Source organism: Vespa crabro, chromosome 18, assembly GCF_910589235.1.
Source record: "Vespa crabro chromosome 18, iyVesCrab1.2, whole genome shotgun sequence".
NCBI classification, from domain to species: Eukaryota; Metazoa; Arthropoda; class Insecta; order Hymenoptera; family Vespidae; genus Vespa; species Vespa crabro.
The window spans coordinates 763,230-775,620 of NC_060972.1; the positions used below are offsets into that span (position 1 = coordinate 763,230).

A 12,391-nucleotide genomic window follows, 5' to 3' on the forward strand; every position below is an offset into this window, starting at 1 on the left:
ATTATTATTATTATTATTATTATTATAATTATGATTATTATTACAAATTATTATTATTTTAGAAGTTTCGTTTGTGATTAAAGAAGGATCAACGAGGTATTTCTTTTCCTTTTAATTTCTTCTCTTAAATTTCTTTATTATTTATATAGCTAATGTAGTTTATTATTTTTGCGATATTTAATATAAGTCATTGTTATTTCACGTAATAATAATTGTATTTGAATTATTATTGTTGTTATTATTATTACTATTATTATTATTATTATTATTATTATTATTATTATTATTATTGTTATTGTTATTGTTATTATAATATTACAATATAAAATTTGTCTTTTCTTTTTTAATTTGTGATCGAATTTTTATAATATATAATATTCAATATACCCTTATTATTTTATGTATTTACTTATAAATATATACACACAAATATATATAAATATATATATATATATATATATATATATATATATATATTTATAATTTATAATTTAATTTTATTAAAAATTAATAAATTTATTTAAATGATTAGAACATAAGTTTTATATCACTCGAAGTATCAATGAAAAATTTTTAATATCTTGTTTTGCTATCTTTATTAATTATAAATTTCTAACATTAATACTATAGTAAAACATATGCATATATATATATATATATGCATATATATATATATATATATATATATATATATATATATATATATATATAGTATCTATATGTACTTATTACTTTAAGTAATAATAATTATATTTAAATTATTGTTACGTAATTAAAATAAGCGGTTAACCAAAAGGATTAAATATTATAAATTTAATATCTCTTTTCTTGTATATATATATGCATATATATATATATATATACACATAAATATATCTTTCTAATTTATTTTGGCTTTTTTTACAGACATACATACATACATATATATATAACATATTAGCACGGACTCCGGTATTTTCCAATATCGAGTATAGACGAAGTCATACGTGTATGTACATATATATATATATGTGTACATGAACACACATAAATATGTACATCGATCTAATATCCTTCTAGCGAAAGGCGAATGTTACATACAATATGTATATTCGTACAAATAGATATTTACATAGATTCTACGTAATAACCGTGTCGAAGAAGACATTGAACAACTATATTTCTATTTATACATCTGTCTATATATGTATGCATGTACGTACCTATCGATCTATCTATCCATGTATGTACATATGTATGTATGTCGAATATAATTATCTTTTTCATGGTTTTCGAACGATGACATTCCGATACAACGAACAATCTTAATGCTTCGACAAACAATTTTTGCTATTCAATTTATCAAGGATGATTTCATATCTTTCTCGGAGATGATCTCAGAAGGTCGACGATCTTTTTCTTATACTAATGGCAATTATTCTCGATCGAAGAACAATGGAGATCGAAAGAATCCGATACACTATCGATATTCTCTTTCTAACACACGTACACACACACACACACTATAATACATTTATGTACATACCCAAAACACACGAGTGTTAAAAAATTAATCGAATAAGTCAAGGAATAGCGAATACCAAATCAAAACATTAATTTCATTGTCGTATAAGATTATAAAAATGATTTAATCAATAAAGTTATTAAAAACACGTTTACTTCGTTTAAATAATATTGACGATAGTCGCGTCATATCAAAGATTACAAAGTTTTATAAGTGCGATCATTTTGCAATAGATAACGCTCGTTAAAAGACAAACACAAACACAAACACACACACACATACACACGAAACGTAGCGCATAAATAAATATAATAATTACACTAGTCAGGATCAGGGTTAATAAAATTAATATATTAATTTTTTATTTTCTATTGTCCGATTGATTATAAATGGGATTATCGAAAAAACCTCCTACCCTCCATGCCCACTATTACCCCTAACATAAAAAATTTTATATGTACGTTTTCGAAGAAGATAATATTATAAAATGAACGAGGATATTCGACCATTGATTTTTTTTTTCTTTTGTTTTTTTGAATAAAGAAGACCGAACTTTTATCGATCGAATAGAACGAACAAATTTTTTCGAAATTAGACGCTCGAAAAATTCTCATAGCTTTAAACTCGAATTAACGCGTGAGTATCCATGACTTTATATCGATTTTAAAATAATTTTTTTTTTTTTTTATATATATATTTTTCGATATTACGATCGAATTATTGTACTTTTATTATTTTCGAATTAACATGATCGCGAAAGTAGTTTATATCGCAGATTATCAAAGACGTATGGCAAACGCGCGAAAGCTCGGATATCTTCATTTTATTTTATTTCTAACTTTGTATTTTTTTTATTATATTTTATTTCTCGTTTTCTTCTTCATATTTCTTTCAAAATCCTTGTTCAAAGAGATAAATAAAAATGATCTCGTCATGAAACGAATTTCATTTTTTCATTTTGACGAATATCATTTTCTTTTTTCTTTCTTCCTTTTTTCTTTGTTTTCTTTTTTTTTTTTAACATCGAACACACCCCACTCTCACCGTCTCTCTCTTTTTTCTGATTTTCTGAAAAACGATGACCAGCGTTATCGAATATACCCAGCTTGTTCCAAGGTTAGACACGACATTAAAAGTTAAAAATTTTAAATGACTCGCATAAAATACGTTTCTCTACTTATCATTAAAAACAAATTATTTTCCTATTCGTGCGAAAACAAAAGACTCCTGCCATCCGATCGGCCGACCAATCGTCGAGCTTCATATTTGGTGTCAAGTAGCGCACCTATCGTCTACATGGAAAACTAATGTTGAAATGTTCAACGTTCATCGTTCTTTTCTATTCGTGTCACATTTTATATTTTAATATCGTCGTAGCGTCATATTATCGCTGTAATACGAGAGAACGCGAGTGTATATGAGGAAAGAACGAAAAGAAAAAAAAAAAAGAAAAAAAAAACGAAAAGAAAGAAGAAAGAAAAAAAAACGAAATAAGATCGAATTCACGCGAGATGTTTGTTGTTTCAACAGAAAAAAAAAAAATATATATATATATACATATGTTTCCTTATTCGTCCAATTGACGGTGAAAAAAGAGAACGCGAGTGTAAAAAAGGAAAAAAAAAGAAAAAGAAAAAAAAAAGAAGAAAACAAAATCGAATTCACGCGACGTTTGTTGTTTTAAAGAGAAAAAAAAAGAAATATACGATGTGTTTGTATGTATACATATATATATATATATATATATATATATATATATATATATATATATATATATATGCGAGCTTCCTTATTAGAAAGAAACAAAGTGAGGGAGAAGATAGAAATTCGAGCGTTCGTTTAATCGGCGTAGGATGATAACAGCACAAATTCGCGTACGCCATATTGGCTGCCGTCCTTTCTCTAATTCCTTTGAAAATGTTCGAATTGTTTGACGTTTTTAATGTTCCTTGCGTTCATTATGAGCGTCAAAGGGTTATTTATTCGTTGTTCTTTCATCTTCCGTGTTGATATATTCCAACGATTTTGATTTTGATTATTACGCGCGTGCGCGCGCGCGTGTATTTATGTACGTGCGTATGTGTGTGCAGTGTTGAGTTAGTGTGCTTGTAAAGTGTAGAAGTAGTGTGTCAGTTGGACGATTTCTCTCTCTCTCTTTCTCTCTTTCTATTTCTTTCTACCTCTGTCTCTCTCTCTCTCTCTCTCTCTTTCTCTCTTACATTTCTTCCATCGTTTCTCTCTTTCTGTGTCTTTCTCTGTCTCTTTGTCTCCGTATCTGTCTATCTCTCTTCTATTCATTCCCATTTATCGTTTTTGGAAATGACTCGATCGGATATGAACGTCGACCGCGGTATTAGCAACAGGAGGTCCCTAGTCAGCGTTGGAAAATATCAAATGATTCGTGTTCTTGGAAAAGGGAATTTCGCACGTGTGGAGGAAGCTATTCACACAATTTTAAGGACCAAGGTAAGAGAATATATTTATTTATATTAATAACAAAATCACATATACTCGGTTACGATATTTAAAGATCTTAAATTTAACGTTAGATTATCGACATACGCGAGAAAGTTTTTCCCATTAATTTTGAGGTTAGTTTCGATCTAATTCGATAATGAAATTGAAGTTAAAGGTAGATGTTTGTTTATTCGTGGTATATATGTATTTAGAAAACGATTGAAACAGATTATATGATATGCATATATATATACATATATATATATATATAGTGTATAGATATATATATATGTATACACATAAAGAGACATTTGAATATATATAAACTATATAGATTATATGGGATTATATATAGATCATATATACATATATTATATATTATATATATATAAATAATCATACACAAAGTCATATGTAAAGATAAAATAGATAATATATGGTTGATCGATCTAATTGTAAGAAAGAAAGTAAATGATCACGTATAATTTTCTCTCGATCGAGGATCGAATAAAGGTTAACTTATATCGATTGGAATTATCGTACGAAATTAGACATCGTTGGCATAATTCTAGAATATCGTGTTGACGTATATAGAGATACATAAAGACATACAAGAGGAAGGAAGGCTATGCGATACGCAATCGATAGGAATAAACACACTTCGTAATAATTATAGGCGATTTGAAAGATCGCGCGCGTGCGTCTGCGCGTACGCTCTCGCTCGCTCACTCGCTCGAACGAGAGAGAGAGAGAGAGAGAGAGAGAGAAAGAAAAGAAATAAGGGGATTAGAATACGAGAAGATAATATACGAGACGTAAAAGAAACGTCTATCGTTTATTAACATTTTCGGCCATGAAAATATTACGATCGTGCGTGGAGAATATAAAAGAGCCGAGGAATATAAAATAATAAAGCGCGAAGAGAGAGAAAGAGAGACAGAGGAGAAAGAAGTCTTTTCTAAGAACGATCTCTTATATAGGTCTTGAAAAATCTTTTAGAGAGGAGAACGGACATTTCGACGTTCGGATTTACGACGTTCGGATGAGAGAAACTCGAGCGTAAGAGAGAGAGAGAGAGAGAGAGAGAGAGAGAGAGAGAGAGAGAGAGAGAGAGAGAGAGAGAGAGAGAGAGAGAAAGAGGAAAAAGGAGGTTTATCGTACTTTAGACTGCGTGTTGTCCACGATCGAGTTAATCTCTTTGAGTCTTAAATCTTAAGTTTTACGACGATGCGATCGTACTTTTTGGTTTCTTTTTTCTTTCTTTCTCTCTTATTATTATTATTTTTATTCTTTTCTTTCTTTTTTTTTTCTTTTTCTTCTTTTTTCTTTTTTCGAAATACATCCATCTTCCTTCGCTATCTGACTGTTTTATTTGTTCTTTTTCCTTTTTTTTTTTCTTTTTTTTTCTTTTTTTATTTTCATTCTTTTTACACCACACACTACATGCACGCATGCACGCATATTCTACATCATACATACATACATACATACATACACATATACATTTTATATACATATATGTACATCCATGCATCAAGGATCTCTATAGGTTCGTTCCAGGTGTTTACTTCGAGAGATTCTTCCATTTGAAGTAAAACGAATTCCCTAGAAACGAACGTTCGAAATAATCCTCTTTTGCTTTTGTGTTTTGTGTCTCGGCCAGATTCCTTTTCTCCCTCCCTCCCCCCCTACCCCTCCCTCTCTTTCATATTCGTTTTCTAGCTCCCATTTACCTGAGTTTCTCTCGCTTTATAAGCCCGTCTCCTCCAATTGGAACGTGCCGGTGCTCTCACGCGTTAACCGATTCGTTATGACGCCTATTCTCGATGAAATGTTGTTAAAATACGCGAAAAAAGAAGAATAATAAAGAAAGAACGAGGATATATATATAGCGAGAGAGAGAGAGAGAGAGAGAGAGAGAGAGAGAGAGAGAGAGAGAGAGAGAGAGAGAGAACAATAATGAGTAAGTCTTCACGTCTCTCTTAAACCCTCCCCTCCACTTCCCCGTCCCTCTTTCACCTATTTAGAATGCATCGTAAAAGTTTATCCTGTGAGAATCGACATAGTGAGTATATTTAAAAGCTAAGTCGTTTGATTTAATTTTCTTTTTTCCTTTTATTTATTTATTTTTCTTTTTTTCTTTTTTTTTTTTATGCTTTGTTTATTTTTTATCTAATTTTTCACCTTTCACGTAACGTCATTAAGATGTTAATCGAGTAAAACGAATAATAGAAAGAAGTAGTGCGCTCGATCGTTTGTTCGATCGTACATGTGATTACAAAGTGATTTCGAATGAAATGATTTTGAATTTGATAAATTTTTATCTAGAGGATTTTTTTTTTTTTTTTCGTTTTCTTATTAATAATGTCTTGGAATATTTTTATATTGGAAGAAAATAAGAAAAAATAAAACGATGGTATCATTTTAATTTCATATTTTAATATCTTTTATTTTTTTTTCTTTTTTTTTTCTTTTTTTTCTTTTTTTTTTACAAATCGTTATCTCAACTTGTCTCTCTCAAAATTTATGACTTTTTTTTTGTTCTAGACACATATAAGATACTAGAAAGAATTCATTGGCATAAGTTTTTCAAATTAGATATTTATTTCTTATGTTCGCTAAGAGAAAATTATTGTCTTTCTTTTTTTTATTTTTTTTTTTTTTTTTTTTTTGTATTTTTTTTCAACGTTACAGTAATAACGTAAGTAATAAGAATTTATTGAATAAAGTCGATAATAATAGAGTACTGTTTGTCGATGATTTATGAAATTCGTGAAGTATTATTTATATAAATATGTTTCTATTTAATAATATATATATTTATACATAATTTAATCAGAAATGCTTATTCTTTGTCATAACATTCACGTGTGAAATGTTCACATACACATGTGAACAGTGTACATATATATATATATATATATATATATATATATATATAAATATATATATATATATATAAAAGAAAAAAAATTCCACGGTTCAAGTTTAACTACACACGGTATATGTAAATGGCATAAGAATGATTTAAGAAATTACACGTTTTAAATGTGAAAAGTACAAAAATGTAGATGTACAAAAATGTTCAAAAAAAAAAAAAAAGAAAAAAAAAAGGAAAAAGAAAAGAAAAGAAAAGAATCAGGAACATTTGGATAAAGAGTAAGAATAAAATGGGTATACAATAAATAATATTTCCAGGTACATTTACATCGCTAATTAGAAATCCTCATAATTATCATCATCATCATCATCATCATCATCATCATCATCATCATCATCATTATTATTATTATTTTTTTTTTTTTTGCTTTTTTCGGAGGAAAGGAAAATAACGTAAAGAAAAGAAACCTTGACTAAGTTTTCTCGGAAGCGGTTTGATTACGGTCGTTTTGAAGGAGAAGAGGAGGAGAAAGAGGAGTAGGAGGAGTAGGAGTATGAGAAGGAGGAAGAAGAAGAGGAGGAGGAGGAGGAGGAAGAGGAGGAGGATATATGTATAACGGCGTGGTTATCGGCGAATTCGAAGGACTTCCAGTCGTAGATGACGATATTGTAACGTTTAGCAAGGACGATCATGAGCTTCGTGGAACGATGGAGTTACCTCTACTGAGAAGCATTCGTGGTTATCGCGCGTAACACGCCGATAACGTGCTACTCTTTGCGGTTTATCGTGCCTTGTCACCGCACCGTAATTTCTATATACTTTAGACTTGCCCGTTGTACCCTTCATTCGTCATCATCATCATCATCATCATCATCATCATCATTATCATCATTATTATCATCATCATAGTCATCATTGTCGTCGTCGTTGTCGTCGTTGTACTCTCATTATAATCATTGCCGATTTCAAGACACTGTATATGTATAAGCTGATTGGTTAATTATCAGAAACCGATAAACTCTCGTATAAATTTCCTTCCCTTCCTCCATTCCTATCCCCTCCCTCCCTCCCTCCCCCCGCCGTTCTCGTATGAAAACTCTCGTTAGTTAAAAAAAAAAGAAGAAAGAAAAAAAAATGAAAAAAGAAAAAGAAAAGGAAAAAATCGCGTCGCACGTATAATTGATTTATCGTTCTTAGTTCTAAGCGAGATAACACACGGACATAGAAGAGTCGCGATAAGAGGAAATAAAAAAAGAAGATATATACGTACATATATATGTATATATATATATATTTTTTTTTTTTTTTATAGAGAGAGAGAGAGAGAGAAAGAGAGAGAGATGGATTGATCGAAGGAAGATCTTTCGGTAGTGTCAGTATTTTTGCAAGCTTTAACCCTAAGAGACGTTCTCGTTAGGTCTACATCGGACGACGAGCGTGTCGAGTGTCAGGGTAGAGAAACGCGATTGTAAACTTTACGACGTTTACCATGCACTACGAGGGATATACTTGGGAGGAAAAAGAATAACTATTTTTCTCGATTCTTATCTCTCTCGAACTTGTCGTCTACGTTCTCGAGAATGGATTATCTTGTAAAAGAAAGACCGCCTACGCTGATATACATATGTATATATACATATATATATATATATATATAAACTTCGCGGAACATTGCCGCGAAATACGCTGTGATTCGAAGTAAGGGGGAGAAAAAAAAAGAAAAGTAAAAAAAAAAAAAGAAGAGTAAATAAAAGAAACGAAACTTGTTCAAGCTATATCTCTTTATTATGTTCAACTCTACAAGTGGCCTTCCACTCGAAGGCGACGATCGACGTTCGGCAGAGCGTTCAATCTTGAAAAGCACGTTCTAACGTTCTATTGCTCGAAACTCTCTTCTTGTTCTTCTTCTTCTTCTTCTCCTCCTCCTCCTCCTTCTCCTTCTTCTTCTCCTTCTTCTTTCATTTTCTTTTTTCGTCCTCCTCTACTCCTATCTCTTTTTCCTTTATCTCTATTTTCTCACCAAGATGTTTCCCTAATCGTTCTAGTTTGCTTCGAACTTGATCATATATCGAGTTTGAGGAAAGATATATCGTACCTATAGAATAGTGAAACTTACTTCTGGTTCTCGACTAAGGTGTCTCTTGGCACCTTACTCGCGAGCGCCCCTCTTTATAAGGGCCACTCGAGTTGTCTTGTCGCGTCGTCGTCTTTGAAATACCTTATACGACGATACATAGATCGAAGAGGGACGGTACCATACCGGTAAGCATCACCTACGGTAAAAGTACTTTTGCTTAACCACCTTCTTCGGTGTATATGGTTGACGACGAGAACGACGACTAGCTCTCTATCTATTTCTATCTCTCTTTTACACATACACATATCTATACATTCCCTATTTTTTTTCTTTCTTTCTTTTCATTCCTTCCTTCCTTCCTTCCTTCCTTCTTTCTCTTTCTGTCACGGGTGCAAAGAGATCCAGCTGCTTCTTTGCACGGTGGCGCTTGCCAACTACTATCTCCCCCCTTGGATCGGTGAGTACGTGCTCGGAGTTAGCTCGTTTGCAACCGCATTCTTTTTTATCCTCACTGTTGCTTCCTTCCTTTCCCTTCGAAACGTTGAACGTCGTTTTCGTCTTCTCTTCTTCGTTCTCTTCGTTGTGTCGTTTTCGTTTTCGTTGTCTTCGTTGGAGGACGTTCTTTCGTTTTTTGACTCGACGTAAACAATCGAGAATGGGTAAAGAAAAAAGAGTATATGTGTGTGTTTGTATGTGTGTATGTATGTATGTATGTATGTATGTATGTATGTATGTATGTATGTATGTATGTATGTGTATATATATATATATAGTTCTGTTCATTCTAGTCAATGTAGAGAAAGAACTCAACTGATTACAGATTCAGATGCAACCGTCGAGTTTGAATTTCCATTGATTCGCCATTATACGCGTTCGCGAAAGTGTAGATTTTTCAGGGTCGAATGACGCTTCGGAATATAACGGCCGTTACTTTCGAATAATCGCGAAGGTTACGATGATCGTAATTTTAAATGAGTTTTCGATCGGTATCTATACGATCTAGCCTATCTTACTTTGACATTTGGAATTAAACCGTATTCTCGTGCTTATGTTTGCGTTTCTTCTTAGTGAAGTTTTTTTTTTCTTTTTTTTTTTTTTCTTATATCTTGAAACCCTTATCGTTTATTAATTTTTCTTTTTCTTTTCTTTTTTTTTTGCTTGTAAACGATACAGTTATTCGTTCAATTTAAAAAAAAAAAAAAAAAAAATATTTATATATCTTGCGTAAATATACTGGTTCGAAAGTGTGTGATTAGTATAAGTGTGTGTGTGTGTGTGTGTGTGTGTGTGTGTGTAATGATAATAATAATAAAACGAAAAAAAAAGTTAAAATACAAGTATCATATAATTCAATCGTAAGAAAATAATACAATCGATTTATCGAGATGTTTAACATAATATTTTTGTAGAAACGAACGGATGTTTTTATTATTTTTTCTTTTCTTTTTTTTTTTTTTTTTTAAATCGAGATTAAAAAATTATAATCGATCGTTACGAACAATAACAGATCTTTCGTATTTATTATTTATAGCGTAAACATATGACGTAAGAATCGAATACGAATCGATCCCTAGAGAAACGCAATACTATTAGAACGTATATTATTATTTGATAATAGATCGAGATAGTCGAGAAAAATATTATATATTTTTCGAATAAAAAAAAATAAACTTATCCATCCATCCATCCATCCATCCATCTATCTATCTATTTATCACTTTTCTATTATATTTATAATTTTATTATTTATTATTATTAATTATATTTTATTAATTATCTTTATAATTCAATTGAACGAACAAATAACTGCAAGATAGATTTGATCTCATTCAATATATATATAATATATATATATATATATATATATAATATATATAATTTATATATAATATATATATCATATTATATATCCTATATATTTATGTGTGTATGTGTGTATGTATATGTGTATTGTAATTAAAAGCAAATGTTATATAGATTTATGGGATTAGAAATGGAGTGCGCGTATGTGTTAGTGTTAACGTTTATACCAAAGTACAGGACGAATGGAGGATCTCGAATATCTATCGATGTCTCTGTCGTTTCTCGAATCTTCGCTACCTTGGCTCACCTTACACGCATACTTTTTCTCTCTTTCTTACACACGCACATATAGATGCACGTACATACATACATACACACGCACGCACGCACGCACGCATGGACGTACGCACATACACACAATCACGTTTTTTCCTCTCGTTGGAGCATATTTAGCATCGATTATGAGTCGACGATAGACCTACCAGATTGTACCTTACCTTTACCTCTCCCTTTCCCTCTCCCTCCCCCTTTCTCTTTCCCTCTTCCTCTCTCATTCTCTCCTTGACGTTGTTCAGCAGAGAGGGAAAGAGGAGATTCCAAAAGGAGTACGAGACACCGGGTGTGTGGGAGGAAAGAGGGAGGGAAGAAAATAGAAGAAGGGAGCACACAAGCACGGTTTCGAGTTACTCGCACGGTGGGCCCCAAACGTGAGGCCCCACTGTGAGGGCACAACGTGAGGGCAGACCTGCCAAAATCGCTTCGATATACCTCTCTCTCTCTCTCTCTCTCTCTCTCTCTCTCTCTCTCTCTCTCTCTCTCTTTCTCTATTTTTTTCTCTCTTGTTTTCGCTTACGGACCCTTCGTACCTGACCCCTCCTGATCCACCAGAGTCCTTTCTCGCCCGTTGAAAAGGTCTCGATTCGGTTGACCATTCTCTTTCTCTCTCTCTCTCTCTCTCTCTCTCTCTCTCTCTCTCTCTGTCTCTCTCTCTGTCTCTCTCTCTATCTTTCTCTTTTTCTTTTTCCTTTTTTTTTCTTGGCTCCTGTCGATCGACAGATAATTATTTCGACCTTTCTCGTCTTCAAAGTATTTCTTGTTAATGCTGTAATCCTTATTGATATGTGTACACATGTATATGTGTCTGTGTGTATGAATAAGTGGATGTGTGGGAGGGAGAGAGAGAGAGAGAGAAAGAGAAAGAGAAAATATATATTGCTTTTCCAATAGGAATGATAAAAAATGAATCAAATCGTGTTAATAATAATAAGACGAATTAAATTTGAAAAAAAATTCTATTAATATATCCGATCTAATTATCCATTCGTTAAAATAAAAATCCTAATGGATATGGAAATGATTAAAATAAGATGGAAGAATTTTAAATGATAGTAAAACATTTTTATTATTTTTATTAACATATATTGATTGTAAATTTGTTAATTGAGATCGTAACGATCGTAACATCGATAATTGCATTACGATTTATTTATTATCTATAATATGATATTGAGTAACTCGAATCAGTTCGTATTAACGATAAGTTCAAAAATTTTAATAAAAATTAATCGTAAATCCATAAATAAATGTTCGAATATTCAATGATATATTTGTTTGCTTCGAATTGATAAGAACGATCGACAGCCCAGAGCAAGTTCCACGATCATAGATC

General features: G+C 31.6%; 1 protein-coding gene across 4 annotated transcripts in view; it reads left to right on the top strand.

The window, feature by feature from the left end:
- Window positions 1-2,888: 2,888 nt before the first annotated feature.
- The window catches only part of LOC124430501 (MAP/microtubule affinity-regulating kinase 3-like), a 366,230-nt gene continuing 356,727 nt past the window's right edge, over window positions 2,889-12,391 (top strand). For 3 of the 4 annotated variants that reach the window (XR_006943777.1, XM_046977177.1, XM_046977179.1), the window contains exon 1: window positions 3,312-3,970. Coding sequence is in view for 3 of the 4 variants with exons in the window: in XM_046977177.1 (XP_046833133.1) it covers window positions 3,824-3,970 (147 nt within the window). In the remaining variant the exon portion in view is untranslated. Of the gene's footprint in view, window positions 3,220-3,311; window positions 3,971-12,391 lie in introns of those variants that run through there. The other variant, XM_046977178.1, reaches the window with a different exon arrangement.